Source organism: Danio rerio, chromosome 9 (assembly GCF_049306965.1).
Source record: "Danio rerio strain Tuebingen ecotype United States chromosome 9, GRCz12tu, whole genome shotgun sequence".
In the NCBI taxonomy this organism is placed as follows: domain Eukaryota; kingdom Metazoa; phylum Chordata; class Actinopteri; order Cypriniformes; family Danionidae; genus Danio; species Danio rerio.
Window position 1 is genome coordinate 18865001 of NC_133184.1, and position 20241 is coordinate 18885241.

General features: G+C 36.5%; 1 protein-coding gene and 1 long non-coding RNA gene across 51 annotated transcripts in view; one reads left to right on the top strand and one right to left on the bottom strand.

Moving 5' to 3' along the window:
* mycbp2 (MYC binding protein 2) overlaps positions 1–20241 on the bottom strand; it is a 243579-nt gene that overhangs the window by 191428 nt on the left and 31910 nt on the right. For all 50 annotated transcript variants that reach the window (NM_001012247.2, XM_073911709.1, XM_073911708.1 and 47 more), the window contains 2 exon segments: positions 14128–14324; positions 14412–14565. In NM_001012247.2, the coding sequence (NP_001012247.2) occupies positions 14128–14324; positions 14412–14565 (351 nt within the window).
* On the top strand, positions 1343–4410 carry LOC137490680 (uncharacterized). The gene is made up of 7 exons (XR_011010591.2): positions 1343–1497; positions 1598–1705; positions 2508–2591; positions 2712–2766; positions 2866–2941; positions 3016–3211; positions 3551–4410. It is a non-coding gene; the product is annotated as an uncharacterized lncRNA (long non-coding RNA).

A 20241-nucleotide genomic window follows, 5' to 3' on the forward strand; every position in this document is an offset into this window, starting at 1 on the left:
CACTGGCTTTATGGTGAATGCTATAGTCATTTTCATAGCGGACTTTACCCCAATGGAAGTCTTTTATCCACTCTTTGAAAAGTGTAAACAGTGGATTAACATTCACCAAACGATCACTAATAAGATGTGCCATTATGTGTAATTTTAGGTGGTTTCTAAAACAAAATCTGTCAGCGTTGTTTTCATTCTCTCATCTTCAGCGATTTACATGTTTGCGGTTGTAGCTCTCCCTGTCATCTGAGAAAAGGCATCAACTGAGTGATTGACAGATGATATTAACCAAACCGTTCATGTTTAGTTCTAAAGCAGCGGACCAATCAGAAGAGATTGAAGGCTGGGCAAGCACTGCGGGCTTTGTTTACTGCAACAAGTTGAAATGACAACTGTTTCAAACTTTACCTGAGAGTTTTCGTTGCTAAGATGCATTCTGCATGAATGTCTCCTAAATTTGCACACGCAATGAACATTTTGCAGTGAAAACCGGTTGCAAGCCATCAATTTTACGCACTCGCATCAATGCTCCCAAATATATTTTGAGTTTCCTGATTATAAAGTTTTATTTTTAACCATTGTGTTTAATTTGTATTTTGGTAGTTCTGTTATACCAAACCGTGACGCCAAAACTGAGGTACATACCGACCTGTGACTCCAATGTACCTTCACACCGATATGAAGGACATAATTTTTTTTACATTATTATAATGCTTTATAAACTATGCTGCAATTTCGACAAAATAAATAGGTATATATATATATATATACACTCTCAGAAAAAAAGGTACAATGAGGGTACAATTTTGTTCCTAGAGGGAACAAAATATAAAATTGTACCTTTAAAGGTCCTATATTGGTCCTTAGGGTACAATTTTGTACCCAAATGGGCTATAAAGGTACAAATGTCCAGATTTAGGTTTGAAAGGTACATTTTTGTACCTTTTATAGCACATTTGGATACAAAATTGTACCGTAAAGGACCAATTTGGCACCTTTAAAGGTACAATTATATATTTTGTTTCCCTATAGGAACAAAATTGTACCCTCAGCTCATGATAAGACCAAGACACTATATTACACTAATTTAAATGTATTAATACTAAACATTAATACTAAAATACATAATTTAAAAATATAATAAATAAATAAATTGATTGAATTAAATATTTTAATAATTAATTTTTTTCATGTATTTAAATTAATTTTTTTCTCAAAAATGTTAATAATTAAATTTATAATGAATGTAATTTTAATCATTAAAAACGTAAATACTGGTTTTTGCTTACTGTTTAAGACCCTATAGTTTATGGGATGTAGAATAAGAACCATGCAGAGTGACAGCATCTTCATACAGGTGGTGTTGCTGTCTCTTTAAGAATTTGGCTTGTTGAGACGTTATAGTAGTGTTTGTTACTGAGGCGGTTCGTCGAGTATGCTGGCTGTTTACACAGAACTTCGCACGCTTCTCAAAGAAAAGTCTATTTTGGAGTCCACACTTTTCAGGTAAGAATGTATTAAAGATATATTTTCAGTCTCATTTTTACATGTGAAGCCGTGTTCTGTTTTTGTCTGACTCTCGGGTCTCGGTTTCCCCCGCTTTAAGTGATCCGGGCTGGCCTGCAGGATGGAGTTTGCTAATATGTCTGCAGCTTATTAAAGAAGTTAATACAATGTGATATCGAAGTCACCGAGGGACATAACGTTATAGACGGTGAGTACTATATGCTGTTAGTTTTCTCGGTGTAAAAGTTCCCTTTATTGCCTACGTTACGTATTTGCGCCTTATATCTTACGTTACGTTACTGCTTTATTAATAAGTGTTGCCACGGCGGAAGATAATCGCAACCCAGATAGCAAAATACACTCGGGCCAGTTGCGGCGGCAGAAGCGAGCCGACGCTGCCGTATCCGTGCACCGGAATCGGGCCGTGACCCGTGAGTAATGTGCGGTGTGGCCCGGAGCTCGCGCGACTAAAGTCTTCATATACCTTGATATAAAACCTTTTGATATTATTAATACTGGAAATTTGTAATTATCGATAATGTTTTATATTTTGAGGCCATTTTTCTAGCCACGGTTGACCGCTGAAATGTAATTTTAGACGGTTATATACACCGCCATTTTGTGAAGAAAAATCACAATTTTGTCACCGACAAAGCGACTGATTATGTAAACGTGGCTAGTTACAAACGTGGCGTACATATCTTCGTTTCAGTGTCTAAGTTACATTAATGTTGAGGAGTGTCCACAAACTCTCATGTCCAGAATAGTTGGTGCTTTACTATCGTTTAACGTTATACTTATGTTAATGTAGAATTATTAACATACCATGTTGTATAAATCGACGTTTTAAGTTATACTTTGTTCTTTAATGTAATAATTTGTCTTATCTGTTCTGAAACTGGTACCTTGAGCTATTTTACCTATTTTATTAATATCTCAAAATAAATAAATAGTTATTGCTTTATCTTGTTGCTTTCCAGAAGTTTTTGAAGTTTCCAATTGTCTTTCAGGACAAGATTGAACAACAGAATGCAGCCTAACAGCATCAGATCAATGAAGGAATGTCATATGAAAGCATGGCTCAGTTACAAGATGTAAGTATGTCTCATTATCTATACCATGGTTTTAATGGCTTACATACTATTTTAAATTTGTAGGTTTTTACTTACAAACAACAATAAATGTACACCCACATGTTTAAAATTATTTTCTAGGTTTTTATCGAAAGATAAGAGATCAACTGAAGAATGCTATGGACCTGACTCTAAGGTACTCTTTCTAAACTTTCTCCACTTGATTAATATTATTAAATTCTAGCTTTGTATGGATTCCTTCATATTTGTTTGTATGCCACATCTTATGTTCCAGGAATTGATTTTACAGCAGCACTTCTCATGTTGCCAGCCTTGTTAAGCGAGACACTTCAACATTTCGTTGTGCTCAGGTGTGTATGTTGTTTTCTGTTTAGTATATGCTGTGATAAATGCATTTTATAATGCTTGATATTCTTTATATTAGGATGACGCAGTGGGTAGTGCTGTCACCTTACAGCAAGAAGGTCGCTGGTTCGAGCCTCGGCTGGGTCAGTTGGCATTTGTGTGAGGAGTTTGCATATTCTTCCAGTGTTCGTGAAGGTTTCCTCCAAGTGCTCCGGTTTCCTCCAAGTGCTCCGGTTTCCCCACAAGTCCAAAGACATGCGCTATAGCTGAATTTGGTAAGCTTATTTGTCTGTAGTGTATAAATGTGTGTGTGAATAAGTGTGTCTGGATGTTTCGTAATACTGGGTTGCAGCTAGAAGGGCATCTGCTGCATAAAACATATGCTGGATAAGTTGGTGGTTCATTCCCCTGTGGCCACCCCAGATTAATAAAGGGACTGAAAAGAAATTGAATGAATGAATGAATGAAATTTATATTAGTCTTTTAATCTGTGATACTTTTTTTTTTCTTAAATCAGTGAATATTAATTATTTTACTTTCTATGCATGTTAATTTTCTCTTCATCAGTGATAGAGTGACTGATATTAATGTAATTATTGCTTTGTCATTTACAGTGAACCATCTTCACCACATCCAACAGTTCAAGTACAGGAGGAGGCCACCGACTGGACAACTGTGTTAACAAGACGAGTCACGGCAGTCTTCAGAGTTAATGGGATTGCGATTAGCCGGGCTAATGATGTGGACGAATATACATTTTTGACATATCCATCTTATTAGAAGAACACCTTGATGTTTCTGCAGTGGAATGTTTTGAATGAACTGTGGACGGTGACAAGCCTCGATCTGATCCAGTTACCAGAGTGATCAACCTTGTTTTTTGTTTCTCTACATGCTCTTGGGATAATCACAATCATCAAGTTAATCCAGCACACTGCTATCATTCACGCACAAAGCAAATTTTTAAATAACTTGTGGTCCTAATGACTATCAAAGAACATTTTCCAGATATGAGTGCTTTACATGTCATGTTTATCAAATTACAACTCCACTTGAGGATGATGAGGAGTAATCTACTGATGTTGAGGAAGAGGCTACTGATGTATTTGATTTTCTGCACTGTTGAAGCAATTTATAGAGAAACGTTGCCTTCATTCTGAAATACAGAGAAAATTTTGATGACAAATTATTTATTATGACCGAGTATTCTGACTAAAGACAAATACTTTGGACTTTATAAAGTGCAGTACTTGATGTAGCCTGTGTAATGTTTTATAAATCTTAAACAGTATTCTTGTGGTCTTTGTATTAAGTGTAGATTATTTATTTTTTATTTTTTATCTAAATTGTTCTTTTTACTGTTTTACATGTCTGCTTTATACTTGCTGTGTAATTTTATTTCTTAACATATTCAGTTGTGAGTTGTAATGAAATATTTCTACATTAATAAATAAAAATGGACATCTGTGAACCAAAATATTTTATTTATTTATTTGTGCATGCAGTCACCAAAGGATCAAAATGCCTGGGTCAGTACCCTGAAAATACTATATAATATAAAAAGGTAAATTTTTGTACCTTCAGTGTCTAGGGTACAAAATTGTCCCTTAAAGGGTACAAACGTAGAAGGTACAATTTTGTACCTTTAAATAGAGGTACAAATTTGTACCCTTAAGGGTACCACCCCAGTGACGGGCCATTTGTACCCTAAAAGGTACAATTTTGTACCTTTTTTTCTGAGAGTGTATATATATATATATATATATATATATATATATATATATATATATATATATATATATATATATATATATATATATATATATATATATAAATATATATATATATATATATATATATAAATATATATATATATATATATATATATATATATATATATATATATATATATATATATATATATATATACGTATTTTTTATTCTAAGAAAATGTATTAAAACAAAAAAACACACCTTATACAGTTTAAGACTATACACCGTTTTACAGGACCCCATCTAGACTGTTTAAGCTTGGGTTAAACTCAACACCATTTTGTTAGAGATGTAAGATTGAGAATGGTGATTTAGTTCATGCTCTATGGTCTTGTTCAAAAATCCAGGAATTTTCGAAAAGAGTTCATGATAACATCAGTTTGGTTTTAGATTTTCATATTTCAATATGCTCTAGATTGTTTGTACTAGGTGGATGGACAGATAATGAACTAGAAGATAACAACATAAAATCCTGGGTACAAACCAGCTAATTGACTGGCAGACAAATAATTCTTAGAAGCTGGAAATCAGAAAATGCCCCTTCCATTCAAGAATGGGGAGTGGAACTGGCAAAAGTAGCTGCTTTCGAAAAAATGGCTTACATACAAATGGATAAGCTAACCCTATTTTAAAAGAAATGGTCCAAGTACTTAATTTGTTTAAGAACAGTAATAAATGTAAGAGAAATATACTAATTGAGACAATATAAAAGTGATATGTTATTGATTTGCTTCCTTTGTTCCCATCTTTTTTCCCTTTTCTTGTTGTTGTACCTCATTTTAATTTTCTTCTTATTATATAAAGATGGAGACTTTTATTGTCTCTATGTTGGTCACATCAAGATTTTAATGACCTTAATGGAGTACTAGGGAGCGGCCAGGGGTGGGTTTGTTAACAGGGTAAAATGTTGGTTCTTTTCAGTTTTGTATTCTGACTTTTTCTATGTAATCTGTGTAAAAAAAAATTAATAAAAAATTGTTAATCACAAAAAAATTTTATTGAACATGTAAAATTTGTCCAATCCTTACTGAACCTTTCATTAAATTTTCTTTTACATTTTTTCAGACCAAAATAAGAAAAGTGGACAATGAAAATCAGATTTTTAACTCTGCTTAGTAATGTGAATTTGCTTTTATGGAGGTGTAAGAGTCTAAATTATAATAAGAATTTGTTCATATGACAAAATTTGTCTTTACAACCAAGGAAGATCCATACTGACTCCAAAGGCAGAGACTCATTAGATCATGGCCAGGTGTGTGGACTTTGGGGGTTTTACAATGTGGTCATGTTGATAGGTCAGTTTGAATGTCTCGTTATTTGGGCTTTGGTCACATGGTCAAGGAAGAAACAAAAAAGGTGGTAAACTCTGCTCTGCCTCCTTTTCTGGTCTGCTTCTTTTCCTGGTCTGCCTTTTTCCCTGGTTTGCATCTCTCCTGCTCTAGAGTCTATCTTCCCTGCCTCTTTGAGGACACTTACTCATCTGTCTCTCTCTCTCCCCCCTGTCTTTTTTAACTTCATTTTTACATTTAAGTTGGGTACAATTTATATAATATGTTTTATCATTTACTATATTACCGTTTTATACAGTTATTTTGTAATTAAAACAGTTGTAACCTAGAGAATTATTGTCTTAATTTTTCTCATTTACAAGTATTTGCAAATTACTTTTGATTTAACATCAACACTTAATTACTCCATGCTGCAATACAATACAATCATATAATTTTAATGCTCTCCCACAATTTTAGCTATTAATACTGCCATTTTTTCCGTTTTCGGTATAAGTTGCAGAAGAATGGTTTGACTAGAAATGTACAGTTTTTTTACTATCAATACTGATAACTTTTTAGTCATTCAGCAAAACTACATTTCAAACCGCCGTGGTTAAAACCCATTCTTACAGAAGCACATGGAAAACAATTGTGTCCCGTCTGTCAAAAGCCTTCTTTAAACAAATAAAATTGGATGGATGGATGGATGGATACTGTAAAAAGATAGACAGACAGACAGACAACCAGATAGATAGATAGACAGACAGACAACCAGATAGATAGATAGATAGATAGATAGATAGATAGATAGATAGATAGATAGATAGATAGATAGATAGATAGATAGATAGATAGATAGATAGATAGATAGATAGATAGATAGATAGATAGATAAATAGATAGATAGATAGATAGATAGATAGATAGATAGATAGATAGATAGATAGATAGATAGATAGATAGATAGATAGAGAACAGAACCCTGGCACAAACAGCTCAAAAGATTATTTTGACTCAAAATAATTATTATACAAATAATTGATTTGAATCAAGTCTAGCAATGACTCACTAGCATGACTCATTTAGTAACATTTCAAAATGTTACCCTATTTTAAATGACAAACCTCAGAGCACAATGATAACAATGTGGTAACCGAATGGTTGTTCTCTTATGCAATACAGCCCTTCTCTGCACTTGCTGACCTGTGCCAAATCATTCACCACAAGGACAGCAAGCCCCTCTTCAACCATTTCAAATTAAATACCATAATTTTCCCTGTTCAATATCGATGTTGATATTTATGTCTTTGTAAAACCCGCAACAGAGTTCAGCTGATGACAGTATGGCACTTTAATGAGCGATGCAACACATGACAAAGAGGTTTATTGATATGCTAAAACATCGATGTAATTGCTTTAGATGACTCTACGGTCAATAATGACATTTCGTTTTATTGCAGTAGCTCTCCAGAGGATTAAGTACACTAAAGCCTGGTTTATACTTCTGCGTCAAGTGACCGGCGCAACTCACGGCGCAGGCAACGCGCGTGGCTGGGCATTTATACTTCTGCGCGCTGTCTCCGTTGGTCTGCATTAACACTTCCGAAACGCTAGTGGGCAGTGAGGTGTAAATGTTCATCTGTGTCGAGTTTCTTCGCTTCTGTTTTGCTATTCTGAACACTTCCTGGATGTACAAGTGACTCAAACTTGCTCATTTTGAGGCAGGAACCAGCGGACGTGCAACAACTTTAACCATGAGGTAAACAAAGAACAAAACTTTCCATCCGGAGCTCCTTCACGGGACTCCACACTTGTAAACAATCGCTCGCGCCATTCGCGCGGCTCTCGGTCCCGCCCAGACTAGTCGGCGCTAGCAAGCCGACCAATCACAGAGCTTGCGCTACGCGTTGTTGCGACGTGTAGTTACAATTTTTGAGAGGTGCACGTCAGTGACGGCGACGGCCACGGCGATGGGCTATGCGTCAGCGCCGTAGCATACGCCGGCGTTTGACGCAGAAGTATAAATCCGCCTTTAGTCACCAGGGCAAGGTATTGCTAGATATCTTAAAATGTTACCTTAAAATAGCTTCAAACCACCCATGTCAGTAAGTCAACTCCAATCCATGATTTAATTATGGCTTAATGGAAATCCATTTGTTTACTTTTTCCAACTAGAAATAAAATGGAAGTAAAGATTTTTTATGTACAGTACCTGACAAAAGTCTTATCACCTATACACGTTTTAGGATCAACAAATATAACTTCTAGTTGATCATTTGCTATAAGAAGTGGCTTATATGCTTATTTTGCCAAAATAAAATATGATCATGCATTGATTTTTAATTATTTAATTAGGACATAAGGATCTGACTTTGCTTAGACAAAAGTCTTGTCACTTAACATATATAATGTACAGTTTGGAATATAAAGTTATGGTACAGTGGAAAAAATAATTAATATTGTGTATGACTCCCGTGAACTTGGAGGACTGCATCCATACTAGGGCTGCAACAACGAATCGATTAAATAGATAAAAATCGATTACCAAAAAAGTTGGCAACGAATTTCATTTAACCACCCAATACTTATTTTATGAATTAGACAGGTAAATACACACAAGTACTAGTAACACAATAAATTTTGAGTTTGTGAAACACACAAGAAAATCTATGGAAGTCTAACAATTCATTCAAATATAATTTGCTGATGTGTTTTATTTATATCATAAAAACTTAAAGGTATTCTTCTCTAATTTCACCAACCACTTGCATGTATTTGGGGAGTAACTGATGAATTTACGTGCTGAACCCTGCATGTACCCTTAAATGAATGAGGCAAATGCGCGGCCACAAGTAAACATGCCCATCTCAGTTGGCATAAGACAGACCAGTTATTTGTCTGTTTTAGTGATGTACGCAAAGGTGCTGCACTTTCTAAACAGAGACTAGCACATTGGCTGACAGAAGTTATGTTGCATGCATACAAGTCTACAGGACAACCTGCTCTATCATGTTCATTGCCGCTCTACACGTGCCATGGCAACTTCTTAGGCGGCATTCAAAGAGGTGTCGCTTTCTGAAATTTGTGCGTCAGCAACATGAAATTCGACATGTATGTTTTCATGTTTTTACCGACTGAATGTGACTCCTTTGCCAGCAGTGTGTGCTGCAGTGTTGTCTGCCTGCCTTAAAGCTTCAGAAAAGGATTTCTCGTGACTGCGTAGGTATTCGTCTTCCACTAGTGCTTTCAGCACTGTCTCTGGCGGTCTGGAGCGATAGGATATAGAACGCTGGTTACTGACGTAACTGTGGTTCTATGACTAAGTGAAAGACCGCCAGAGTCTCTGGTCACTCGGCATTGCGAGAATGATCAAAGAGATAGAAGTGACGTGCTGAAGGGTTATTATAGCTCAGGGCACGTGCCAAGTCATGAGGTGACAACTAGTTATTCGATTCTCGGTCAAGCGCGAGCATGAGGGGTTTTCCACTACTGCTTTCAGCACTGCCTCTGGCGGTCTGGATGATAGGAAATAGAACTACTTATTATTTTATTATTATTATTATAACAGCTCAGGGATGTTCAAAGAGCAACATGTTTGTGCAATTTCTAAAGATTGTAGTTGTTTTTGAAAGAACGGTTGGAAATTAATGCTTTTTTTGTTTTTTTTTTATATCAGATTCATCAATTAATCTAAAAAATAATTGTCAGATTAATCAAGTATTAAAATAATTGTTAGTTGCAGCCCTAATCCATATATTTCTGCAATGACTCAAATAACTTATTGATGGTCATCGGGAGTGGCAAAGGAAGCATTCTTGCAGGACTTAATCAAGATTATATGTTAATCAACAGTTAATTAACAGAGTTAATCAAGATTATATGTTTTCATCTTCAATGCCTCCTCCTTTATCTTACCCCACACATGCTCAGTGTTCATGTCTGGTGACTGGGCAGGCCAATCCTGAAGCACCTTGACCTTTTTTGCTTTTAAAAACTTTGTTGTGGAAGCTGAAGTATGGGGAGCGCTATCCTGCTGAAGAATATGCCCTCTCCTGTGGTTTGTAATGTAATGGGCAGAACAAAAGTCTTGATACCTCAGGCTGTTGATGTTGCCATCCACTCTGCAGATCTCTTGCATGCCCCCATACTGAATGTAACACCAAATCATGATTTTTTCCTTCTGCAAACTTTACCGATTTCTGTAAAAATCTAGGGTTCATGCCAGTTCCAATAGGTCTTCTGCAGTATTTGTGATGATTGGGATGCAGTTCAACAGATGAGATTATTTATCAGAAAAATCTACTTTGTGCCGCTTTTCCAAATAATCAACTAGAACAGTGGTCACCAAACTTGTTCCTGGAGGGCTGATGTCCAGCAGATTTTAGCTCCAATCCTAATCAAACACACCTAAACAAGTTAATCAAGGTCTTACTAGGTATACTTGAAACATCCAGGCAGGTGTGTTGAGGCAAGTTGGAGCTAAACCCTGCAGGGACACCGGCCCTCCAGGATCGAGATTGGTGACCCCTGAACTAGAAGAATGGTCAAGTAATTATTTGTTGCTCTTACACCTGAGATTAACAACAAGACTTTTGTCAGGTACTCATACTTAGCGAACGTTAGCAAACACATTAACTAATGGACCATTTTTCTAAAGTGTTAGCATCAAATCAAAAGCTCACATCAATTCAGCCATTTAAATAAGTCAACAGAGAGTCATCCAACACAGCAAACAAAATAGCCAAAACGCATAATGTGGTTTCACAGAAAGCTTCAATGACAATAGTCTACTGATACCAAATTACCTAATTATACCCTTTCCAGTTTAATTCTGAACAACTTCAAGTTAGACTTGCACACTGTAAACCGACAGAGCGACAAATCAGATATCAGACTTTATGCAAGCTATGCAAGTTACTCATGCTCCATTTAGGCTGTAGTTACCTTGGCAACAACAAATGAACTTATCTGATGTCTGAACCAGTGTGATATTATTAATAGAGAGCATTTAGAAAGACTGAAATAAGGGGCTAAAAGTTGACATGCAAATCATGCAGACGACAGAAGATGGGAGTTATTGGCTGAGGGACTCTGCGTTGACAGAATAATACAATAAGGACAGGAAATAAAAGGGATTTGACATTTTCAGGCAACTCAATTGCTGACCTCCACATGCAGCCTCAGTTCTGCTATCGTATACTGATTGATGAGAGGCAATTTGCTGTCATCCTTACTTCAGATGGAAGGCAGCTATTTAAAACCGACTACAACCTTTACCTCACTTACAAAGCAAAAAAAATCCTTTAAACTACAAAACAAACATATACACTCACTGGCCACTTTAATAGGTACACGTCCAACTGCTTGCCAATCACAGCCAATCACATGGCACCAATTCAACGCATTTATGCATGTAGACATTGTCAAGACGATCTGTTGCAATTCAAACCCAGCATCATTATGAGGAACACAGGTGATTTAAGTGACTTTGAACATGGCATGTTTGTTGGTGTCAGACAGAAACTGCTGATCTACTGGGATTTTCACGCAAAACCATCTCTAGGGTTTACAGAAAATGGTCTGAAAAATATAAAATATCCAGTGAGCGGAAGGCACAAATGCCTTGCTGATGCCTAATTCGCACAGGTTCAACTAAAATTGGACAATAAAAGCTTGATTAAAAAGTTGCCTGGTCTGATGAGTCTTGATATCTGCTGCAACAGAAATCCTAACACAGTGGTGTTCCGACCCTCCTCCACTGTGATTGGACTGCTGGCTCAAAAGTAACACTAAGGCTGCATTTACACTGCAGATCTTGGTTGTCAATTCCGATTTTGTGACTGTATCTGATTTTTTTGATGACCTGCTTACATCATCTTTTAAAAGTGAATCGTATCCGATCATTTGCATTTATACAACACACGGCAAAGGCGCAATGACCAGAAACAAAAAAAGAGCATGCGCTGACTAACAGCTGATAATGAAAGAATGTTCTTTTCTCTATTCCTGTATGTAATCTGTTTGCAGCTATTGACAAGCTGTTTTACTATAGTTTATGACAGAAAGGTTCTTATTTGTCCATCTTCTTTTGATAAATAGGCTTTTTTTTAAACTTTAGGCATCTTAATGTGATGTTTATGGCGTGATTTATGCATGTAATCTATGCACTAGTTAGTCTATATTGGTTACGTGGCGGACATTGCACTCTCTTGCTCTCGTTAACATGCTAAAAATACTTGTGCTATATGACAATATAAAAGTATAAGTCCTGTATAAGTCCTCTTGTATGAGATTTAAGGTTAGGGACTCTGCTGAAGTCTGTTCTGAAATTAAATTGTCAGACTTGACATAATTCGCTACTGTTTTTAATGACGTGCGACTCGCATTGACAGGTGCAAATCCGATCTACCTACTTACACTGCAGACACAAGGGCACAGATCCGATTCCTATCGGATAAATTTCACATATGAACAAGGTCTGAATCTGAAAGGAGTAAATCGGTATCCTTGTAATTTGTTTATGCTTACACGTACATGGGCCATATCCGTTCTGTGCCACATGGGAGAAAACAATCGGAATTGAGTCACTTAAACAGTGCAGTGTAAATGCGGCCTAATTGTCGCTGCTTTTTTTTTATCTTGCAACAGCTAAAACAAACAAACGCAGATCTTTCAGCGCAACTGTCAACAAATAATCTGCTAAACACTTTCAACTTGTAACGGAATAGTGAGGATACTCCGTTTCATAGTAACCAACAGAAAAAAACGCTGCTCTGCAAAAACGCTCACAACTTTAGAGGACATGCAGCCTTATATGAGAGATTAGGGCTGGACTCACATGACCATGCTCTGTTAAGGCTACTTTATACTTCTATGTCGAATGCAAGGATATGGTACGGTGCAGCCTTAGTGTGGTCTCATTTGCATGCACCTCTCAAAAAACATGACTACACATTGAACATTTGCACTACATTGACGATAATGGGAAGCTGCGGCAGAGACGGCATATTTTTCACTAAAATAAAACTATTAAAGTTAAAATATTTGTTTACAGAAGATTTAGGAAATGCTTTAAAATATTATTTACAGGATATACAAGATGTTTTATTTTGAATTAATACTGCTTATTTTCTACTTTTATTATGAAAAACTGAAAATAAAAAATTTTGTAGACAAAAGTTATTTATTTTCAAAATTTTTATAAGAAAAACATGACTGTTGGTTTTAGGCAACGTGTGTTTTAATTTCAGCTGTTCAAAACTGGGCATAAATAAATAAATAAATAAATAAATAAATAAATAAATAAATAAATAAATAAATAATTCATTCATTCATTCATTCATTCATTCATTCCTTAATCGTAATAGAGATAAAATGTTTAATTAATTGAGATTTAGATTTTAGCCCAAATCAACCAGCCCGATGACAGATCCGCTGATAGATCAGCTGATAGGTGTGGTTTTCAAACAAGAGTTAAAGTGATGACCTTTACAGCCAGTCACAGTCATATCTGTTAGAAGCACTCAAATGTTAGCAAGAAATGGACAATACTTAGCGCATGAACATATATTTAAACACACCGGAGCCAGTTCAGAGAGTAATAAAACATGAGGGAAAGCTATTTTTTACATAATTGTAAAACCCGAAAAATCATAGAAGTCATACCAAATGGTTCAATGTTATATTGTGCCGTGTGGCATCCCTAGTAATTACATTCACCAAGAAAACAATATTTTCAGATTTTCTGAAACAATTCTGAGCAAATAAATGCAGCCTTGGTGATCAGAACACTCTCCTTTCCAATTGATGACCTTTGACATTTAAGTCTGCGTGTATTGCCGAGACTTTTCATGCATGTTAATGTACTTTCAAGTAAAAAAGAATATTGTGTAGCAGGCGGGCTTGCTTTTGTGCATAATTCCTTCTCAGCAAACTAATGGTAGGGAGCGTATCAGGTTGATATCAACAGAAAAACTGCCACTCCAAAGGTGGAAGCAAATGGTTAGATTTTAATATAAGATTACAAAGAAAAATAAACCTTTTAATTAACTTCCACAAATAATAAGTATAACAATGTAAGTCAGCAAAATAAACATTGTAATATTTGACTTCACACAGACTTATAACTTTAAAGGACTTAGACTCACCTGGATGGTCTGGCATGCATGACTGCCATTGTTGGTGAGGATAGCAGACACAGCCTGTAGGGTTTTGCCGGTGTCTCCCCAAGCCACCACCAGGCTGAAGAGGCAGGCGCAGGATAACGCTGTCAGGGTCTGACCAGTGGGGTCATTCATCCCTGTGCTCCGCACCGTTGTCTCCAACAGAAGGTGGAACAGAGACTCTGCAAGGCCAAGAATGGTGTCAGAATGTAAATTTACATGCTCTCTTACATGTTCCTTTTTTATTTGAACAAGGGAAAGGATCTTACCCAGCACATCTGGTGGTTCGGTCTGAAAGCTCTCTGGCTGCTGTCCCTGGAGCATATCTAGAAGGGCCTGAAGGCTCCTTAAGCACAGTGACGGGTGCGAGAAACGGGTCTCTTTGATGAGCTCAAACACTCCACACAGTCCAATCCCAATGATCTGGGGAGGAGAGGATCATAGCTATGATATAATATTCTCCAACACTAGTGCTCGAATGAAATGACATTTTTATGGAAATGACAGCTGGCAGACACATGGAATTGACAATGAAAGAATTTCCCCTCAGTTGTATGAAAACTGATTAATTAAATATATATGAACCAAACCAACTCTAAGATGTATCACAACAGAAACTTTTAGGCCCAAGTTTACACTAATACATTTTAGTTTTAAAATGCATAAGTTTTGCTACAGTTACGCCTTTCGTCCACAAAAACGGTGCGTTTTGAAAACGCTGAAGAGGTTTTTTTTTTTAAAACACTGCTGCTCTGTGTCAGTGTGAATCGGGGAAATGGAGACATCTGAAAACACAGGTGTGGCTGCAGACATCTGATTGGGCCTTTTTCTTAATATCTAATAGACAAAGTTCAGTCTTGCATCCTTTGCTTGTAAGTTAAGACTTTGCAAGTTTGATATGGAAAACAAACTCCACAGAAAGCGTTGGATAATTCTTCAAAAGAAACAATGTACTTTAAAATGTCATTCACATCACCCTGGCTACGTTGTTTCACTTGCTTATTTTCATTTGGATAATAGCAACTTAACAGACACCAAAATTGTTAAGGCATCATATAAGACCATCATCTTCACGGTACGCATTTATAACAAAAAGGAGCCTATAACAGCCTCCTTTAATTTTCATTGAATAATAAAAAAACATACCCTCTCTTTTACTGAATATCAGTTTTAATAATCAATAATGGCTATTATAAAAGTATAACGTACAATAAGGTAATACATTATAGTAATTAAAGGCAAACAATCATTCAAATGTGCAGAATCTGTGCACGTTGTTATATAAATTAATATGTTACCGTATCTTTGCACTTAGCCAAAACACATACCTGAGAACAAGTCATTGATTCAAAAGACCAAAGGTGAATTAAATATTACGTTTAATAACTGTAGTGAGATGAGGGTCCAGCGGTATACCCTTGATGAACAGTCCGACGTACGCTGCTCACACCTGGGGATGTGTGCTCAAAGCACCAGCAGACTGCCTAGAGCTCAGGCGTCCACATACGCTGTAGTCAGAGTGTGTGTGTGTGGTCAATGACGTGCATTTTCAGCGGTATAGTGTGGAAGAAGAGCTGTTCAGAAATGCTAGGTGAAATGCCAGTGTGGACGCAGATCCTTTTCGTTTAGTGATAACGTAATAGTGTGAACGAGAAATATGCTTTTAAAACATTTAGAAGATAGACAGAATCGCTTCTATTATTGATATTTATGCTAATATGCAAATTTCATTCATTCATTTTTTTGTCAGCTTAGTCCCTTTATTAATCCGGGGTCACCACAGCGGAATGAACCGCCAACTTATCCAGCACGTTTTTACGCAGCGGATGCCCTTACACCCGCAACCCATCTCTGGGAAACCTCCGCACACACACACACACACACACACTCATACACAATGGACAATTTAGCCTATCCAATTCAGCTGTACCGCATGTCTTTGGACTGTGGGGGAAACCGGAGCACCCGGAGGAAACACACGCAAATGCAGGGAGAACATGCAAACTCCTCACAGAAACGCCATCTGAGCCGAGGTTCGAACCAGCGACCCAACATCCTTCTTGCTGTGAGGCGACAGCACTACCCAGGGCTCGAAATTGCGACCATTTTGGTCGCAAATACACCCAAAATTTTATCTATGCGACATCAAAATATCTTTGGGAGCATTTGTGCGAGTGCATAAAATTATTGTTTGCGACCTGTTTTTACTGCAAAATGTTCACTACATGCGTGGATTTGGGAGACATTCACGCAGAATGCATCTTTAAGCTCTTTGTCTGCACTTGAAACGCGAAATGCAGTGCTCAGCAATGATTTAAAACAGTTCTTATGTCAACTTGCTGCAGTAAACAAAGCCAAGTGCGTAATGCTTCGTGCTCTTCTTATTGGCCCACCACTGCTCTAGCCCTGAAATATCAGCCGTTAATCACTTAGTCAATGCTTTCTGGCTTGGGATGACAGCGAGCTACTACCGCGAAAAATTGTAAAACGCTGAAGATGAGAATGAAGATAACACTGACAGATTTTGCTTTAGAAACCATGGCATCTAAAGTAACAAATAATGACACATCGTACTAGTGACCATTTGCTGAATGTTAATCCACTATCTACACTTTTTGAAGAGTGGATAAAAGACTACCGTTGGCTTCAAGTCCGCTATGAAAAGTCTGTGGGATGGAATTTTCAGGTAACGGTTTGCCACATCTAGCACGAGAGCTTCTGTTTAATCCTTCATATAATCGCCAGATGCTGTGTGGCGTGCAAGTGGCAGCTATATGTCAAATATAACACCACGTACACCATCACAAATGGGCTTGCACCGAGTAAACTAACATTGCTACTCATAAAAAGACCGGTATTGCTATGAACATGACGTATGCATATAAGAAGGTACAGTATGTCAAAAACATCAGTGCAATATTAGACACGACCCGTGAGAACAGCACAGTTATATCTTTAACAGATTCATTCATGTCAAGCAGAGCATGCAGGGCCAGCGAGCGGTCCTTGGTCACTCAGTTATGTTATAAAAATCTATTTTCTTGTGATAACGGGATTTCGTTGAGACATATTTTTCTTATGCTTGCATATATATTGCTTGTTAGTTTGATTACTGTTGATTTCAAATGCAATAAATCTGTTTGTATAAAACTTGTAGTAACAGTGGTTATAATTGGTGGGTGCGACTAAATTTTGGCTGATGCACCTAAATTTTTCAAGTTAGGAGCACCGGTGCTACCAAGCAAAATGGTTAATTTCGAGCCCTGCTACCTACTGCGCCACTACGTCGCCTATACAAATTTTTTAAATCAAAAAATTATAACTTCCTAAGGAGACTAAGGCCCAATCCTAACTCTACCCCTTGGCCCTTCCCTTCAGTTTATGATATTTGCCCTCATGATATATGCCCTCAGTAATTTTCGGAAGATTAATACCAAATAAAGCTGTTGCAATTGGAATAACCACAGCAGTCGCCATCGTCGATAACATATGAAGCAAGAGATCACGATGACATATGATGACGTGTGCAGATGTTGTAGTGCTGTCCCATTTCTTAGGTGCAAATTTTAAAGTCCTTGAAACAGTGTGAAGGGGAAGGTGTACGTTTACAAATATAGAACTAAGATTGGGCCTAACCATATTCACGTCAGCAATTTTTATTTATTTTTCATTCTTTTTAATTCCAGCCAAATTAAAATAACAAACAAACTATTGTAAAAATCCCTGCCGATATCATATTGTCTACAACAATTTATCATTTATAAATCATAAATATTTAATTTTTAAAAAATCTATTTTGAGAACCAATACACAAAAAAACTATGTTTTATTTAATCACGATTGCCCTTTAAGGAATATCCATCTGCCAATCCAATTGGATTGGTTTTAATTTATTCAACTAGCTTCCTGAATAATTTACACATGGACATTAAAACACCATTTACATAAGTAAAACACTCAGCTAAGACTGTAAAATTCCTAATAATTATTCCAAATTATGCTAATGTTTCCTTTTTGGATTGAATAATTCTTCCTTGAGAAAGTTAACAAAATGTTCTTCTAGAACTATTTCAATTCAATTTTCACACTCTGGGTCTATTTTTAATTCTCTTTATGCCTGCACATGTGGCAGAATTGACAATAAAGCAAGACTTTGACTCAAGTGACAATTGTGTAGCACAAGAAAAAGAAAAAAAGAAAAAGAACTTATTCAGTGTGAAATCAACATTGTGCAAAAGAAAAGGCTATATCTCAAATCTGAGTGTGGAAAAATCACTATAGCAACTGAGTTGTGCTGAGAAGAGAACATGTGGTTCACTTGAACTGAAAAAGAATAAACAACTGTGTGAGAATGTGTTTGTTAAAGCCAACATACATGTAAACACAGTGTTGCTGTTTCACCTAACGGGTTTACTAGCATGCAGAGCATTCATATCACATGAGGATATACTGTAAATAGGTTTGACTAAAGAACATTAAGATACAGATTTTGCTGTGTAGCATATCGTCTTTGACCTCATTGCAGCTGCAAACATCTACAAAGATATTTAAATGAAGGAATCACTGGGTTACTCTGTGGAAACTGTTCCTAAAAGTGCTTCCTTTTCTTTATAAGATACTACATCATAACAAGAGGCTAAGACTGGATCATCTTTCAAGGTCATCATCAAAAAAAAAAAAAGAAACAAAAAAAAAAGAGCAATTTTTGGTTATTGGACATTTGAGAGCAATAACAAAATATCCTGCATTGCGTCACACAGCTTTTTAGATAACCCCTCCATTTAAACGATATGAATACAACTTTTAATAAAGTTAAATCGTATAACTTGAAGAACCTGAACAGGGATAAGGGATCACACAAATCTAAACTGCACATTCTTGACTAACAGGGCTGGGCTTATATGTTTTAAGACCGATTTATACTTCTGCGTCAAACGCATGCATTTGGCACATGGATGCATAGCCCTCGCCGTGGCTGATGCCGACACCGATGTGCACATCTCAAAAATTTAACTACACGTCGCAACACCGCATAGTGCAAGCTCTGTGAATGGTCGACTTGGTATTGATGAAGACCGTGGGCGGTGCTGAGAGCCGCGAACCAATGGAGTAATTGTTTCGAGTTTCGAGTCATGTGAAGGAAAACCAGATGGCGACTTTTGTTGTGTTTACTTTATGATCAATGTTGTTGCTTGTGAATGAGCGAGTTTGAGCTACTTTGGTAAAAACAAAACACCCGCATAGAAACTCGACACAGAGAAACATAAAAGCCTACTGCCAGCTAGTGTTTCAGAACAACACATAGAAATATAAATGCACGACTACGCGCAAGGCAGGCTTGGTGGGTCATGCAGAACACTCGACGCAGAAGTATAAACCAGCCTTTAGGGCTGCAACTAACAATTTTTTAGTTAGTACATTAGTTGGGATATTATTTTCAAATAATCTGATAAAAAAAATAATACAGTCAATACTAAAATCAATACTTAGCCATGATGACAATACAAAACCTATTACTAGATGTTTTTTAAAGATACTAGTATTCAGCTTAAAGTGCAATTCAAAGGCTTAACTATGTTAATGAAACTAATTAGGGTAATTAGGCAAGTCATTGTACAACAATGGTTAGTTCTGTAGACAATCAAAAATACAATATTGCTTGAGGGGGTATGGAACAAAATCAATGCCAAAAGTATTGAAATAAAAATCCTGTGGAATAGCACAAGCTATAAAATAATATTGCACTGAAAAAAGCACCGAATTAAAAAATAATGCATTGAATTAACAAGTACTTGCATCTTGATGCCATGAATTGCCAAAGTTTGTAATTTTAGGTCCTGAAATTTACCATAGCTGTTTATTTAATCTGCAAATATTTAAATTCAAAACACGTTTTCATACTTAAAATTCAATTACTTGTACAATACTTATACCCTTAATAAAATTGCTCAAATGAAAATTGCTCAATACTAATACGATGTATAATATTAAAAATATGTTTTCCTAAATTCCGTGGATCAAATTCGGCTGTTAAAGAGCCCCTATTAGAGGTTTTTGAAAATGAAAGATGGGTCTGAAATACAGGAGTCTCCCGGGAAA